This window comes from Podarcis liolepis, assembly GCF_965112155.1.
Source record: "Podarcis liolepis genome assembly, chromosome: 4".
Lineage (NCBI taxonomy): Eukaryota > Metazoa > Chordata > Lepidosauria > Squamata > Lacertidae > Podarcis > Podarcis liolepis.
Window position 1 is genome coordinate 58,200,115 of NC_139558.1, and position 18,039 is coordinate 58,218,153.

An 18,039-nucleotide genomic window follows, 5' to 3' on the forward strand; every position below is an offset into this window, starting at 1 on the left:
GCAAGGTTATACTTAAAATTCTACAAGGAAGACTCAAGCAATATGTGGACTGAGAACTCCCAGAAGTGCAAGCTGGATTTAGAAGAGGCAGAGGAACCAGAGGCCAAATTGCAAACATGTGCTGGATTATGGAGAAAGCTAGAGAGTTCCAGAAAGACATCTACTTCTGCTTCATTGACTATGCAAAAGCCTTTGACTGTGTCGACCACAGCAAACTATGGCAAGTTCTTAAAGAAATGGGAGTGCCTGATCACCTCATCTGTCTCCTGAGAAATCTCTATGTGGGTCAAGAAGCTACAGTTAGAACTGGATATGGAACAACTGATTGGTTCAAAATTGGGAAAGGAGTACGACAAGGCTGTATTTTGTCTCCCTGTTTATTTAACTTATATGCAGAATTCATCATGCAAAAGGCTGGGCTAGATGAATCCCAAGCCGGAATTAAGATTGCTGGAAGAAATATCAACAACCTCAGATATGCAGATGACACAACGTTGATGGCAGAAAATGAGGAGGAATTAAAGAACCTTTTATTGAGGGTGAAAGAGGAGAGTGCAAAATATGGTCTGAAGCTCAACATCAAAAAAACAAAGATCATGGCCACTGGTCCCATCACCTCCTGGCAAATAGAAGGGGAAGAAATGGAGGCAGTGAGAGATTTTACTTTCTTGGGCTCCATGATCACTGCAGATGGTGACAGCAGCCATGAAATTAAGAGACGCCTGCTTCTTGGGAGGAAAGCAATGACAAACCTAGACAGCATCTTAAAAAGTAGAGACATCACCTTGCCAACAAAGGTCTGTATAGTAAAAGCTATGGTTTTCCCAGTAGTGATGTATGGAAGTGAGAGTTGGACCATAAAGAATGCTGATCGCTGAAGAATTGATGCTTTTGAATTATGGTGCTGGAGGAGACTCTTGAGAGTCCCATGGACTGCAAGAAGATCAAACGTATCCATTCTTAAGGAAATCAGCCCTGAGTGCTCACTGGAAGGACAGATCGTGAAGCTGAGGCTCCAATACTTTGGCCACCTCATGAGAAGAGAAGACTCCCTGGAAAAGACCCTGATGTTGGGAAAGATGGAAGGCACAAGGAGAAGGGGATGACAGAGGACGAGATGGTTGGACAGTGTTCTCAAAGCAACAAACATGAGTCTGACCAAACAGCGGGAGGCAGTGGAAGACAGGAGTGCCTGGCGTGCTCTGGTCCATGGGGTCACGAAGAGTCGGACATGACTAAATGACTAAACAACAACATATGCTGCTGTTTAAAAAAATACAACAAGAAACAAAATGCAGGATAAAAGCAGCAATTAAAACATTTCTGGAAAGAGAGAATAAAACACAGAAAAAATAGAAAGGTCTTTGTTCCAGAAAGACAACATAGTTCTTTGAAGAGGATCTCATAAATAAGGCTCAGCAACTGACAAGACCCTATTCCCATTGCCACCTGCTTTACGTGAGGCAGCAGGAACTCTGGACCTCAGGCTGTGTTAGAAGCATCTCTTCAGCTACCCAGGTCAGAAACCATTTGGGACTTTAAAAGTAAACAACAGCATTTTGTGACCAAAAATGAACCCGGAGCCAGTGCAACAGCACCAGTAAGGTATGACCCCACCATTCAGGTCTAGTTAGCAGATGAGTAGCTAACTAACTACCTAACAGTTTCCTGACAAAGGTAGCTCCAAATGCAACACATTGCAATAGTCTAATTTGGGGGTTGCCAGCACATGGATGAGTGAGGCTCGCTATTTCTAGCCAAGCAGAGTCACAGCTAATGTGCCATCAAAAGATATTATGAGCTGTGGAAGCATGGTTCCAGTGACAAAGCTGGATCAAGAAGCACCCCCAAATTGTGAACTCCTTGAGAGGAATAGCAACATCATGTAGAACAGGTTAAACATTCATTGGACAACAAATTGCCCACCAACTGGAGCTTCCCAATCTCCATCTACTTTATTACAGACTTAATATGTTCACGTCCACGCCAGACTCAGGTGTAAAGCATACCGATGAAACCAAACATCAAACCTGTGGGTGATGTCACTCAGTGGCCTCAGGTAGATGTTGAGATGCATATGGGAAAAGATGGAACACTGTGGGACTACATAGCATACTGGGCTGAACAGCAGCCCCATAGCACCACCTTCTGGAAACAGCCTTCTAGATAGAAATGGAATGAAAACCGAATTGCAATCCACCTGGGGCCCCTGTTCATTCCAGAATTTACACAGAACTAGACCTACAGCAGTCCTCCTAATTTATTACTATAAACAATGCCCCCAAATTCAGGCACATTTGACCCCAGTACTGGAATGGTCCAGTCAGGTTTTCTAATGAAGGAGGGTTAAAGAAGCTACAAGGAAAGTGTTCAATACTGCTGAATATAAAATAAGTCATTCTCCCCATTCCTTTCAGAGGAGGGAAAAACTCTCTTAGGCCATTATTACATCGATGAGAAGTGGCTTTGCATAAAATCAATACAGAAATTATGCAGAGCAGCAAACCCTTGGCTGGAAACTGTCTCCATACATTTGAATATTTCCATTATGTTTAATGCCTCAGAAACTGTTAAGAGAATACTAGGTAATATATCACTTGTCACATCCAGCAGGTAATTCAATTAATGATTTCTTAGATCCAACCCTAGTGTATGTTCAGAGTTGTATCCAAAATTAGATATGGAAATTTACCTGATTCAGCATATGCGCGTAGGGAGCTATGATGGCCAGGCATAAACCTGCTTGTTAAACAGATGGCCAAAGGTTTTCAAAATTTAGTGTATTTCCCTTCTCCAGAAGGGAGGGGGTGGGAGTAAACTGTGTGGCTTATTTATGCAATGTTCACCTTTTACTCCCAAGCAGCTAGCTTTTTGGCTCAATGTAAAACAACTTTTGGGGGGGGGCAGGGGAATCTTTCACCTCTGACCTTCTAATTTGCTAATACCTTTGAATAACTGGTTTTATTGGATTGTTTTACTTTGCAACTGAATATGTTTATCTGCCACTGATGCTTGTGTTTAGCATTTCAAACCTTTAAGGCAGACATTTCATCTGGTTTTTATATCTGGTTTTATAGCTGTGCTTTTGTCTCTTATCACTGAACTGTCAGGAAAGATGAGATATAAATCTGGTAAATAGATAAATAAATATAATCTAGGTGGTTCACAGCATAAAAACACAGGATCAAACACAAAATTCATAATCAATACAAGAACAAGAACAAAACAAGCCAATAACCCTGCTTCCCCTTTTGATTCAACAGATGCCCATGCTAATGGAAGAAGAGTGGAAGTGATATTTTTTTTAAACCATTCCTCCCCCTCTCCCAGTTTCCAGTTCTCCCTTGAAAACTGGTTACAGAGTTGTGACATCCCCCCACTCTCGGAACAATGGCATTGGGGGATGCAGGGAAGATAGGCAAAAATGTCTCTCTTCCTTTTCCTTTAGCAGACACATCCACTAGATCAAAAGTGCTTTCTTTAGCACAAAATTCAGTTCCTTATACATCCTCTAATCTATGAATGCTGGTCTTGCTCATGATCCTTATTCATATGCATAGCCCTCTCACAGAAGAATTATTATTTATTATTTATTTTAGTATTAATATTGTACCCTAGAACCAAGTTTTCTGGGCATCTTACTACAATAATAAAAGGAAACTAAAAATAAAACAAGCTGCATGCACATAACAGCACTCAGGAACGTGCATGCTGAGTGAGGCTCCACAAGGAGCAAGCTCTATTTTCTCATAACTTGTGATTCAAGGACCCAATCCCCGCTTGGGGAATACAGACAAATGGACACAGAATGTAAGGTTAAAGGGGAAGAAAAGGCCACAACTTTATTGATTACAGCATGTGAGAAGGTACTGGCTCAGGCACTGGACCACAAAAGATTTGACTCCACCCACTCGGAGAGGGGTGAGCCTGAAGAGGGATTAACCACCAGTCGGGGGAGCCTGTTGATGCTAATACAACTATAAGCTCTCCCCTGATGTCACCACACAAGCATTGGACAAGATCCACGACCGCCGGATTCCTTTAATGGACTTGAGGCGAAAAGTAAGCGTAATGAGGCAGAATGGCTGGCACGGCTGCATTTTGAGCAGCAAACCACGCCCCCACCGAGCCTCCCGGTTGGGTGCCCAACCGGGAGCGTGGCGCGCCAGCCATGAGGATAGGGCAGGGGGCAAAACGCACCCTGCATGATGCGGGAATCGCCTCGCGCTCACAACACCTCCCCTCCGGAAGGAGGAGAGGCCTTCTTACATATTTAGAAACATAGGAAGCTGTCTTAAAACAAGTACAACTTTTGATCCATCTAACTCAGTATATCTACAGTGACTGGCAGAGATTCTTCAGAATTACAACTGCTATACACATCCCAGTCTTGCTTGGAGACGTTAGGGATCGAACCTGAGACCTTCTGCATGCAAAGAAGGTGGTCTGTTTCTGAGCCTCAGCCATTCCCCTATGGAACCCTTCAAAACAACTCTTTCAAAAAACTATTAAAATAGCACTTTGCTCTGCAAACAGTCAGTTTATGCCTTTTGCAGGCTGTTAAACTTCTATGCGGTGGAAGAAGTCTTCAAAGAATTTGAATAAATTTTAAGATTACAGTGTGTACTCAAGAAACATCATGCATTTTTAGACCAGTTTCTTAAGATATATTTTTTATGTATGTATGTAAACATTTTCACAATTGAATTGGGCAGAATCTATGCAATAATTACCTTAGGCAGACAAATTATAATGGGACAATTGTATTAGTTTGTTGCAGTAAAAACAACAGTCCTGTGACACCTTAAAGACTAACAGATTTAGTGAAGCATAAGCATATGTCATAACAAATCTGCTTGTTTTTAAGGTGCCACAAGACTCTTTTTCATTTATACAGATGGTGAGATTTCTTAGAAAGTAAACACACCTCAGCAGATCCCAACTCTCTAAATTGATGAAAAAGAATTTCCTGCCACTTCAGTGCTAATATATGTAGCAAATACATGTTTGTCATCTTCTGAAAGTGATGCTGCCTTGTTTCCTAAACATATTATGTGTTGGCTCCAAGCTTCACCTTCTGTAAGTCTCCTTCCAGTGACTGAATACATTTTTTATGGGTTCCTATGATCTTCAGAGACCTAAGTAGCCTTTTCACTTCAGAGAAATCTTTATTCTCTGTGGGATCTCTCATGGCAGTCTTTGAAGGCAGCAACTGCCCAGTACTGGAAAATACTGGTTTATTCTAGTGTGTTTGTAACTGTTCATTTCTGCTGAGACAGCAGCAGATGTCATGGGTTTCTCTGTTCTCTGTGTGTTCGATGTCAAGGCCACAGTGAGCCAGAAAGATATATCTGAGCTCAGTGAACTGCCTGCTCATTCTTACTTTCACTTTTCTTCTCTTCACATCCTCTGAGTTTCTATATATTTATTCTTGAAGTTGGTTTTTGTTTTGTTTTTGCAACTAAGCCAGAAATCATTAGTAAAAGTTCTATTTGCTAATGAGCTTTGACTGCTCGTGATTTTTTTGAATCAAACGCATCCAACCGGCTTCTGCAATTATTCTATCCAACAAGACAAGGAGCACCTTTGGGTTTAAGGCCAAATCTTGGCAGGATCCTTATTCTGGGGCCTTGAATGTTATCATTAGATCTTCTCAATAAAGGTGTATATTTTACACTATCACTCTTCCTCAACTTCTTCTGCCCAATCCCTTACCAAAGGGATTAACAGCCCAATGCCTTCTTATTCTTAGCTTTTCTTCCAGTGTTGCTCCCATCTCCATGCAGCTCTGTGTGCCACCTTCCATACTGTTCTGGAGGGTTTCTAATCCTCTGGGAGAATGTGGGAAGTGGCAATTGGGTCTGCAGGAAGATGTGGAATCAGCAAACATCAACTTCCCCATCCACCATTAGGAGGAAAGTCTGAATACAGCCCAATGTTTTAAAAATGGAATATTCTGTGGAAATTCAGCTTCCCTGAATATTCAACAAGATTTCTCTAAATCTAGAATATTATGTCTCTGTTTGGGGAATCTTACTGAGCGTATGAGATAGCATAACTGCAGTCATTCCTAATCTAACCAATGTTTCTCAAGCTTTTTCAATATGGACTCTGCATTCAGACATCATACAAACCAGAATTTATTGTGATATTATGCATCACCGTGAGCCTTGGGTATGCATGCTCCTCATGCCATCTCCTCTTACAGCATGATTACAAGCTGGAATTAATAAACTTTCACTTCCATTTTTGATTAACCACCTCTTGTGCTATCTGAACAGGCAAACTGATCAAGGTGGGTTGTTTCAAACATTAATCATAGTTTGTAACAGCAAGTTGTAGTGGGGAGGGGAGACAGAAGCAAAAGCTTTCAAACTCCTCTTCACAGCTGCACAAGGACGAGCAAGTGGGGAGCATGTAAGTGCAAAGCTATCTGAAGTGCATTTACATCATAGTAATCTATGATTTAATATACAGATAAACACAGCAAGGATCGCTTTTTAAACTAACCATTGAGAAACTGTGTTAAGGTGGTGGAGGAGAAAAACTCAGAACAAAATTTAGACAAAACAAAGAATTTAGACACTGAGGGGGAAATAACTTTTCCTGTCTCTTTCTTGCCCTGTCAGATCATGTGCACAAAAAGGGTAGGAATGCTCATTGACTTGGCATTGCTACTGGAAAAAGAAAAACATGCCCACAGCCAGATGGACCTTTTATCAACTATATATTATAAGCTCCCTCTTCTATGATATGGAGTTCACTTTATCATACAAGATTATTTTTTTTATAGCTTCAGTAGTCAAATATATGTGAAATAAGCTAGGAAATAAGCTGGATGTCAACTAGAAGCTTCACAGCTACACCTTCCAAAGATGGAAACAGATTCAAACAGTATTGCAAAAATTGTAGCATCTGCTGGCGATTTTCCAGGCCCATTTTTAAAGGCTTCATAATCTTTGAATAACATAGCTTAGACAGCATTCCTACATATATGAGCAGGGAAGTCATATCAGAGGTGAGGGGCCTACTTTTAGTTATAACAGCTTAAAAGATCAGGACAGCAGCACAAGATCTTCTCAACAGAAGCTCAGGATATAGAATAAGCTCCCGTATGACAATGGTTTTTGCTAATGTTAAGAAAACATTGGAAAGCACACACCTACAGGCTAAAGTTTTGGAATCTGAATATATTAATAATACAAGGCATTGCCTGTGCCATCACAACTACAACACATTAATCGTTTAAAGTTGCAAGGATTTCCCTCTTCAATTGCCCATATCTTCAAGCATTCTTTATTTTTCACTATGTCCTTTGCTTTTCAATACAAGTTTAACTTCAATTTAGTTCATTGGAGATATATATATATATATATATATATATGCTTTCGTAGATTTTCACGGGTACAGGAATGCAGGTTTTGGTGTCTTCGGGTGTCTTCCCGTGTAAGAGTTGGGGTGTCTAGGCGACGTTTCGACGAGGTCTCACTCGTCATCTTCAGGCTGGTGCTTTCGGCTTCTTGTTACTGGAACAGAGCAGGATCTCAGTGTTTGAGTTCCTATAAATACTGTTGAGGGGGTGTGGTGTATAGCCTCCAACGTTCTGGGCAGAGAGGAAGTTCCCAGGTTAGTGTGCCTTTTCTTCTTTTGTTCCTTAATTACTTGAGGGATATCTTGAGTGATTTCTTGAGTGATATTCTGAGTACCACTTAGGTGGGTCATTAAGTGTGGATTAGTTGCTAAAGCTTTCGTGTCTTGACCTCTTGAGCTTGTGAAGAGTTTTTCTGAGAAGATGGCTGTACTGCACTTAGTTGTGCTCTGGCTTGGCTTCGTGTATAGGGGCGAGCTGTGGTTTTGTGCCCTGTGCCAGCCAGATCTGTGTAGGGATTGCAGGGGGGTGCAGCATCCGGAGGTGCCACTATGGTTTGGCTACTGGATGGTGTCTGTAATTTATCTGTGGAGAGGGTCTGGGTTTGGGTCTGGTGTGGTTGATTGGTGATGGCGTTCTGTGTGCCTCTGGTTCTGGTGTCGGTTTTTTGTGGGGAGGGCTAATTTCCAGATGTCTGGCAGGCGGGACGTGTCGTCACGCTTGTTCATGTTGTGAGGGTGTTTCTCTATCTCGATGGCTTCCATGATTATTCTCTTGTGGTGATGTTCCATGTTAAAGAGCAATTTGGAATCTGTAAAATTAATTTCGTGTCCTGTTTCTTTCATGTGTTGGAAAAGAGAGGAAGTTTTTTCTTCTTTTTTGACGGCATTCTTGTGTTCTGCGATACGTGCATTTATTCGTCTGTTTGTTTGTCCAATGTACGTGGCTGGGCAGACTTTGCAGGGTATTTCATAGACCCCTTGGTTTTCCAACTGGATTTTATCTTTGGGGTTTCTGAGGATATTGGCTATTTTTTGGTTGGTGCAAAAGGCTGTTTTGATATTGTGTTTATGGAGGATTTTGCTAATTTTATCTGTAGTGCCCTTGATATAAGGAAGGAGGGCCATGCCATTGTTTTCTTCTGTGTCTTGGTTTTTGGGGGGTGTTTCTTTTTGGATTAGCTTCGTAACCCTGTTTTGCTGGTATCCATTGGCGATTAACACATTTGAGAGATTCTGTAACTCAGTTGTCAAGTGGTCTTTGTCAGCCAGGCGTTTGGTTCTGGAGATGAGAGTCTTGGCTACGGAGTTTATTTGTGCAGGGTGGTGGTGTGATTGTGCATGTAAGTAGCGGTTGGTGTGTGTTTTTTTCCGGTAGATAGTGTGTCCTAGGGAGCCATCAGGTTTTTTGTAGATTAGGACGTCAAGGAAGGGAAGTTGGTTGTTGGCTTCTATTTCCATAGTGAATTGTATTTTGGGGTGTAGGCTGTTGAGATGTGTGAGGAAGCTATCTAGTTTTTCTTTCCCGTGTGGCCAAGTCAGAACACAAACCCAAACTTTGGCTCAGATATGTTGACGACACCTTTGTAATTTGGCCACACGGGAAAGAAAAACTAGATAGCTTCCTCACACATCTCAACAGCCTACACCCCAAAATACAATTCACTATGGAAATAGAAGCCAACAACCAACTTCCCTTCCTTGACGTCCTAATCTACAAAAAACCTGATGGCTCCCTAGGACACACTATCTACCAGAAAAAAACACACACCAACCGCTACTTACATGCACAATCACACCACCACCCTGCACAAATAAACTCCGTAGCCAAGACTCTCATCTCCAGAACCAAACGCCTGGCTGACAAAGACCACTTGACAACTGAGTTACAGAATCTCTCAAATGTGTTAATCGCCAATGGATACCAGCAAAACAGGGTTACGAAGCTAATCCAAAAAGAAACACCCCCCAAAAACCAAGACACAGAAGAAAACAATGGCATGGCCCTCCTTCCTTATATCAAGGGCACTACAGATAAAATTAGCAAAATCCTCCATAAACACAATATCAAAACAGCCTTTTGCACCAACCAAAAAATAGCCAATATCCTCAGAAACCCCAAAGATAAAATCCAGTTGGAAAACCAAGGGGTCTATGAAATACCCTGCAAAGTCTGCCCAGCCACGTACATTGGACAAACAAACAGACGAATAAATGCACGTATCGCAGAACACAAGAATGCCGTCAAAAAAGAAGAAAAAACTTCCTCTCTTTTCCAACACATGAAAGAAACAGGACACGAAATTAATTTTACAGATTCCAAATTGCTCTTTAACATGGAACATCACCACAAGAGAATAATCATGGAAGCCATCGAGATAGAGAAACACCCTCACAACATGAACAAGCGTGACGACACGTCCCGCCTGCCAGACATCTGGAAATTAGCCCTCCCCACAAAAAACCGACACCAGAACCAGAGGCACACAGAACGCCATCACCAATCAACCACACCAGACCCAAACCCAGACCCTCTCCACAGATAAATTACAGACACCATCCAGTAGCCAAACCATAGTGGCACCTCCGGATGCTGCACCCCCCTGCAATCCCTACACAGATCTGGCTGGCACAGGGCACAAAACCACAGCTCGCCCCTATACACGAAGCCAAGCCAGAGCACAACTAAGTGCAGTACAGCCATCTTCTCAGAAAAACTCTTCACAAGCTCAAGAGGTCAAGACACGAAAGCTTTAGCAACTAATCCACACTTAATGACCCACCTAAGTGGTACTCAGAATATCACTCAAGAAATCACTCAAGATATCCCTCAAGTAATTAAGGAACAAAAGAAGAAAAGGCACACTAACCTGGGAACTTCCTCTCTGCCCAGAACGTTGGAGGCTATACACCACACCCCCTCAACAGTATTTATAGGAACTCAAACACTGAGATCCTGCTCTGTTCCAGTAACAAGAAGCCGAAAGCACCAGCCTGAAGATGACGAGTGAGACCTCGTCGAAACGTCGCCTAGACACCCCAACTCTTACACGGGAAGACACCCGAAGACACCAAAACCTGCATATATATATATATATATATATATATATATATATATATATATATATCTCCATTCTATATATATAAAATAATCCCACAAGGTTTTATATAAGGATCTTCATTTCCTTTCTTCAGATTCTTCAACTGCTTCATTACCACAATTTTATATAATTGTTCCTTCCCTTGATTAGTTTCAAGAATCCATTCAGTTTAAGAACTGATAGTTTTTGCCTTGAATGTATTTTCCAATTACAAAGTTTTTGCAACAACCAGATGACCATCTCATTTTCCTGCTATACTTGTGAACACTTAATGTAAATCACATGGTATGTGAAATAAATCATATGAATATTAATGCATTTGATTTCACTTGCCTCAGTTTTTTTCTACCCAAGAATTATATTACTCACCATAGTCATATTCACTTGAAGTTTTCTGAAATTTTTCCTTTTTCTGAATTAACTTGAAAAAGCAGTTACCCTTTATTCATTAAATCATTGTATTTCAGGAGCTTCATTTCTGCCTCAAAGGTCAGTGTATGTCATAACTGCTTTTATATGCTTTTTGGTGACTCCTACTTAAGTAGTTTATTTGCTCACTGACATCATTAAGATATATCACTGCAATAAAGTTCACATGCTGGCAAAAAAATCAGTTCCAAATGAGTAAATGCCAAATCCATTTTTCAGTTTAAACCCCAGCATGCTATCTTTAAATAGTACTATTTTGAAGTTGTTTATAAGTAATACCAAACCAGTTTCAAGACAATCTAAAAAGTAGGTTGTTTTAAAAATGAGTTTAAAGTTATAAAATAAGTTAAAATAAGTGCAGTTAAAGATGCTTACTATGAGATAAAGAAAAACAAAAATAAGAAAAATTGCTGACAAACAGATCAGCTCATAAATGAGTTGCTTTCGTTTTTCTTTTGAAAAAGAAATTTTCTACGAAGAAAATTGCTGTATACAAAACCATTCAATACTTCTGTGAAGTTAAAGAAAGCAGTGTTCTGAACTCTCTGAGCACAATCAAGATACCGTAATTTACAGCACTTTTTGGTCCCACTGAAATCTAGAGGACTTCGATGTACTTAATCTTTGGCTATATCATGACAGATTTTCTACTATGTGGATTTGTCATAGTTAATGTGGGTGTCACTAAAATAAGTTTGCATTATACCAATTTGCACAGAGATGAGTTCAGATACAGAGGTGATTCCCTGAGTTCACTAAATAAGAAAGCCGAAAGTCAAGAACTAAAACAAGTTATTTCATGCTTCAGGCCAGGAATATTGAGGAAAATTATTACTGATAGTAAGTCCAAACAACTTGATCCTGGAATTCTCATGCACACAAAGTTGGACTTGTATTTAGTTTTCCAATATACAGACTCTGTTCTATACTAACACCTAGAATTAAACATTAATATGAGTACTGTCTAACCCGATCTGTCACACACATACTGGTTAACCTATATCACCCCAGTTATCAGAACAGATGATAGAGCAATTTGTATTAAAGACAAGCAGCTACTTAGTAAAACACAGAAAGCTGAAGTATGTGGGAACTCAAATATCATAGTACAGGAAACAATTGTGGATGGGTAGGGAAGAACCAAATTATGAACATTTCAAAGGAATGGAAAGACCTGAAATACATTATCGGGTGGGAGTGGGGAGATTGGTGGGGATAGAATTACTTTTCAAGCCCAATATTGTCACTAAAACTAAAATATTGCTGTTTCTTATGTGAGACTATTTTATGAAAACATGTTGGGCTTTGTGCAAGGACTGCTTCCTTGTAAACAAACCTTCAGGCCTTTCACATGATTTTTGGTACCCCTTCTTGAAAATGTGTGAAACTCTTTACAAGGAGATAAACAGTCTGAGCATCCAAATACACATCCCATTGAAATGGATAGTGAGGGATTATTAATATTATAAATTTAGTGCAAATGTAAACTTAAAAGTCCAAGAAAAGCATTAACCAGTTAAATGTTGGTTTAAAGCTCTTTGATTCCATGCCCAATAAGCATGGGACACCTTTGCCCAGCGGTGCTGTGGCCCATAGATTGCAGCAAAATAATGGGCAAGGTTTTGCCCAGTATCTTCTCTGTGTGATGGGCTCATGGGAAAAAGCAGTCCCATTAACCTTTGCTGAAGATGGAAGGGGGAAGCCTATGTAAGGCTGCTTTCCCTGGATCTCACAGCCATTTTGCTTTGAGAGCTTCCCACCCACCTATCTTTGGGTTAGAACCTGGCTGATCGGCTGAGTCCCGCTGTATAGATTTTGAGCGATCCAGACACAGCGGATCCATTCCATCAACATGGAGCATGTGGAACGATGAACTGATCCTGAGACCCAAGCCATGCTAACCCTTGCCCTGCCTGCTGCTGTCAATAAAGATTTTATCCTATCACCATTGTATAGTCTGGTTATTTTGCTGCTATCATGGGTTGCATACTGTGCCTGCCTGGGCAACTCCAAATTCAAAACCACAGCCCTTAGGTATCCTAAGAAAACTAAGTACATTAGTCCAGTGCTACTAGCCTAGGTGTTTAGAATGCAAACAGCAATCCAAGTCTCTTACAACACAATTCTACTCAGAAGTAAGGACCACAGAATTTAATGGAACTTAATTCTAGTTCCAGCGTCTCCACCCCCATTGGTCTGCCTGGACACTGAGATCCAGCGCTGAGGGCTGGTAGTTCCCTCATTGTGAGAAGCGAAGTTACAGGGAACCAGGCAGAGAGCCTTCTTGCTAGTGGCGCCTGCCCTGTGGAACACCTTCCCAGCAGATGTCAAGGCAATAAACAACTACCAGACTTTTAGAAGACATCTGAAGGCAAGCTAGTAGCAATTTTGCCCACAGCTCTTTTAAAATTGGGACAGCCTGTGACACAGGAAGAAACCATGATGGCTTACTGGTTTTCATGGCAGTCCTGGCATAGTCATGACATTTGGAGATGATGGCTAATTGCTGCTCTCTTTCCGTAAGCACAAGTGGAACTCTGATAAGCTTGATTTTGGATCCAATATATTTGTCCAATTATCTGTTGGGCAACTTTATTTCACAAGAGAAAAACATTATACTGAATACAGTGATACACTACACTGGAGTGTTATGAAAACTTTACTAACTCAAATAATTAAAGGCAAATTATAATTTTCAATCAGAATTATTTTAAAGAGTGTATTCCCATTTTCCTTTCACAGCACAATTTAGGAAAGAGAAAGTAGAACTTACATTCAATATCAAGATACATGCTCTTTTGGTGCCCTCCAATTCTACTTGCTGCTTCACAGTCGTATCTTCCTGAATCTGACAACTTCACATCTTTAATGTGCAGTGAGGATCTTCCATGTTGCCCTTTGACTTCTATCCGGCCATCTGGGCTCTGTAGACATTCAGGAAAGAAGTTTTTGTGTAACTTATTTTGTCTTCAATTTATTTTGTACTAAATGCTACTAACAATTGTATCTGAATGCATACCTCTTTTGAAAACAGAGCAATTTTAATAAAGCTTATATGACATATTCTGGATGTTTTAAAATAGCATTTTAACCATAATATATGCATTAGTGTTTATTGTGTACTTTGCATAGTGTTTATTCTGTACTTTGCCTTAAATAAATAGCTTCATGCTGTTAAAGGATTAAAGTTTCAGTTACCATCTCACACAGGGCTGGTTCTCCTAGAGTCCTTGTGATAATGACCTGTGTGAGGTGAGGCAGATATTTGTGATTTCTTTCCAAGATGACCTGATCTATCTGTCTCAAGGAATGGTGGCAACCAAATGATAGAGCAAAGGCTTTATTGTAAAAGTGCCAGGTATAGTTCCTGGAATCTACACATACAGTTGGTATAGGACCTTGTCTGAAACCTTAGAAAACTGCTCCCCATCAGCATAGACAATGCTAGATGGACAAATGATCTAGGCTTAGTATAAGGCAAGTTCCTGTGTTCCTATTACTAATATGTGAAACTTGCATGTCTCTGAATGCTGAAATGCTATTCTTGGCAGTTTAAACATTATCAAAATACACATTTAAATAGCCTTTGGATTATTATTATTATTATTTTAAATACACATTTAAGTATGTATTTTGAGAGGGTATTTACATTTGTGATTAATGCAGTTATGGAACAAAACAGAAAGTGGCACAGACAGGAAGCAAACAGATTTCGGCATCTCTTGGCCGGGAAACCAATCTGTCTTGTACTCACTTCGCCATAGTGTAGCGAATCATACATGGTGCTGATACACACATGTCTGTACCAATATAGGCTCATCTTGATTACCTCCTCACATTTTTGGTGAGTATAGCTTGGGTGGGTCAGGCCTACATATGTAAAGACATGTAGACTGCATGCTCGACATCATAAATGCATGCACAATATACTTTATGCTCTATATATGGTACTAGGGGGCAGTGGAGAGGCTGAGGCTTGCTCCTGCACTTCAGTACACATGGGACACTGATGCTGGGACCATGAATAAAATGGCACACACACTCACTCAACCTTCTTAATTAAAGCACAGTGTATATGTTACTTGATGAATATAATGGCTTGAAAAAATTATAGAATAAAGCAGTCCTCATTTGAAGTGTTCTGGTTTTATACAAATGTAAAACCAGAATATTTAGAATCAGAATAAATTGGTTCCCCACTTTTTCATAACATAAAGTAACATATCACAAACAGATTTGAAAATAATAGTTAATTGCATTCTAATCAGATTGACATATTATATTGAAGATATCCATGAATAATGCAGATGTAAAACACTTAAAAGAGTAATGCTGACCTACATGTACCTAAAGGCTGTGCAAACCACAAAATGCAAGTAAACCGTCTAGCATAGCGCAAAGAAACAGAAGGGCTAAATGTTTCTTCTTATAATGACACAATTGCTAAAGATAGGCTATGTTTTTTAAAAAAACAAAACAAAACTTGTGAGGCATTTGCTGTGAAACTGCATGTAGCCTTTAGATTTTGTAGTTTCATTGAACTTGTTTCAAAACCTATGCAGTAAAAAATAATAAAGGGCATACAATGTTGTAAAGGAAAATATAATTAATTCATCAGTAGCAAATACAGTCTAGAGAAAGGCACACCAAAGTCCCCCTGAAATGAATGGTACAATTAAGCACTTAAATCCTGCTGATTTCAGCTGTATTCAAATATGCCTAAGGTTTTGCAATTTGTAACCAGTGGCAATTTTATGTATGCAGAAAAATGTGATACTGACACAAAGTTTGGATATAGAGCTCCTTCTTCACAGTGTCATTCTATACATCTGCTCAGATGCAAGTCCCTCAGAGGTCAATGGGGCTGGCTGTTATCTAAGTGGGCACAGAACTGCAACCTCACAGTGCTAATGACAAAATGTAAAAACTGAATTCAGATATCGTCCAGTTCTGGGACCACTGTGGCCCTTCTGAAGGACTCTAGGTCCCATCAGCCTCACTATAATGGCCAATATAGAATACAGATCAAGAGGTCTGGGCCCCAGAACCCAGCAATATAGAGGTGAAGGCTGCTGCACCAGAGAAATAAAGAAAGTGGTAAGGAGTGGAACCCAAAGTACCTAGAGGTAGATACATCTGTAATATGCAGATCCCAGAGTGCCTATACAGAGCTAGCTGTAAAGGGGTGGATCTGTTTATCTATGGAATACAGCTAGTTCTTGTCCTGTAAACAAGCAAGACCACCCACACATAGCTTTCACTTATGGCACAAGTACAAAACATGAACTAAATGTGCAGGCAGAACCATTTGCTGAACAACGAGCCAAACTACAGACTACATTCTAGTGTCATATATATTCAGGAGAAATCAAAAAATTAAAATAATCCTAGCAAGCATTTGCACTTTTTGTCAGATGGGCAATCTGAGATTAACGGTGTGTAGCTCAAACGATGAATCAGTGAATCCATGGCAGACATGCCAAAACTAACACAGAACAAATCCCTCAAGAACATGAGTGAAATTACTAAAAAAAATTGCCAGTTGCATTCAAGTAACCATACCGACAAAACTCATCCCTCCCCCATCACACACCACTGGCTCTAAACAAGCTAGCATTCGTTTCCCCTTTGTATTGTGTGCAGCCCATATACTCCTCTGACACTTCTCATCCCAGTTGCTCCTCTTCTATCTCAACCTGAAGCAGCCACCATTTTCTTACTTCTGTGATGCCAACCCACTACTTGCCAGTTATATTGCCTGTGTACCACTGTAGTGCTGCCATTACAGTCTGCTTTTGCCATTAGAATGCCAGCTCACGCATTATGGGAAGGTTCTGAATCACACAATGAGCCAAAGAGCACAGTGCAGGCTCCCTTCTTCAGACCTTTGCTGAATGCATGACAAGCAGGGTGAGCAGAAGGAAAGAATACAGGATCACCCTGCTCCCGTGTTCCATGCAATGTTAATCATATGAAGGCAAAAGCCTGACCAACAAACTGAAACTAGCATGGGGAAAAATAAAAGAGGATGCCTTAACCTCAGTGTGGCTCTCCTTTATTACACATAGTCCAACAAGACAAAAAGAACCCGCCGACAGCATACAAATAAATATGGCTATCTTGACCCAGCAATCCCTCCCCCTCTCACACACAAACAAACTCACTGCAGTCAACTGAAGGCAACCAACAATGCCCTGGACCCTCCAATCTCTCTCACTGCCAGTGAAAACTAATAAATGAACAGAAAGAGAACCTACCCACATGACACTGACACAAAAACCTTGCACATACACTATGTAAGAGAATAGAAGTTTACTGAATATGGATTTCTGGGCCTTTACTGATCATGTAAATAAATAAAATGAATTGTCCCTGAACCAGAGTCCATGGGTACTTTGATATACATGTGGAGTATGTGATTCCAGTTTACATTATTTGGTGAGTATCACTACACGCTCAAGGGGAATCTAACAATGAATCACCATTCAAGTTAAAAGGAAAGTTCTTACACCAAAAGCCCTGCGACTAGAACAAAAGCCATAAAAGGTTGAAAGAATGGTGGTGATTACACAGAAGGAAATTTTAGAAATTTCATTTCAACTTTTACCCCTATAATATGGATATCCACAGGCTACCTAGGACTTATTTTGCTTAACATTCATTGAGACTGGACACGGTTTTTAAAAAGACTTTCATTTGTTTTAATAATAAAAGCTAAAGGTATATATAGACCTATCATTTCAGTTATGTCGTTAAATAAACTAATATTTGACTATAAAGCTGCAATACTTTTTGACACATTGTCATCACTTCCAATGGAAAAAGAATTACATTTCATGAATATGTTGCATAAAATGTAATATAAAATAACACAACAAATGTAGTTTTGTTACCAGTAGAAACAAACATTTTCTCCATCCACAATACTGAATTTAACTATACATATTGTATTTGTTTATTGCAAAAAATACATATATATATTTTCTTTAAAAATAAAAAACCCTCAAGGCAGTTTACAAAATGAAAACATAGGAGGAAAACATCATTAAAATACAGTTATGCAATACAATGCATATTCACCCATAAGTAAGTCTAGGACTTACTTCTGAGCAGGCATGCATAGGATTGTACTGTAAGCAAA

At 40.0% G+C, this 18,039-nt stretch overlaps 1 protein-coding gene across 3 annotated transcripts in view; it reads right to left on the bottom strand.

Annotated features, from left to right (window-relative positions):
* The window catches only part of NCAM2 (neural cell adhesion molecule 2), a 198,116-nt gene that overhangs the window by 62,556 nt on the left and 117,521 nt on the right, over positions 1 to 18,039 (bottom strand). For all 3 annotated transcript variants that reach the window (XM_083500344.1, XM_083500346.1, XM_083500345.1), the window contains exon 9: positions 13,672 to 13,822. In XM_083500344.1, coding sequence (XP_083356470.1) covers positions 13,672 to 13,822 — 151 coding nt within the window. The remainder of the gene's footprint in view (positions 1 to 13,671; positions 13,823 to 18,039) is intronic.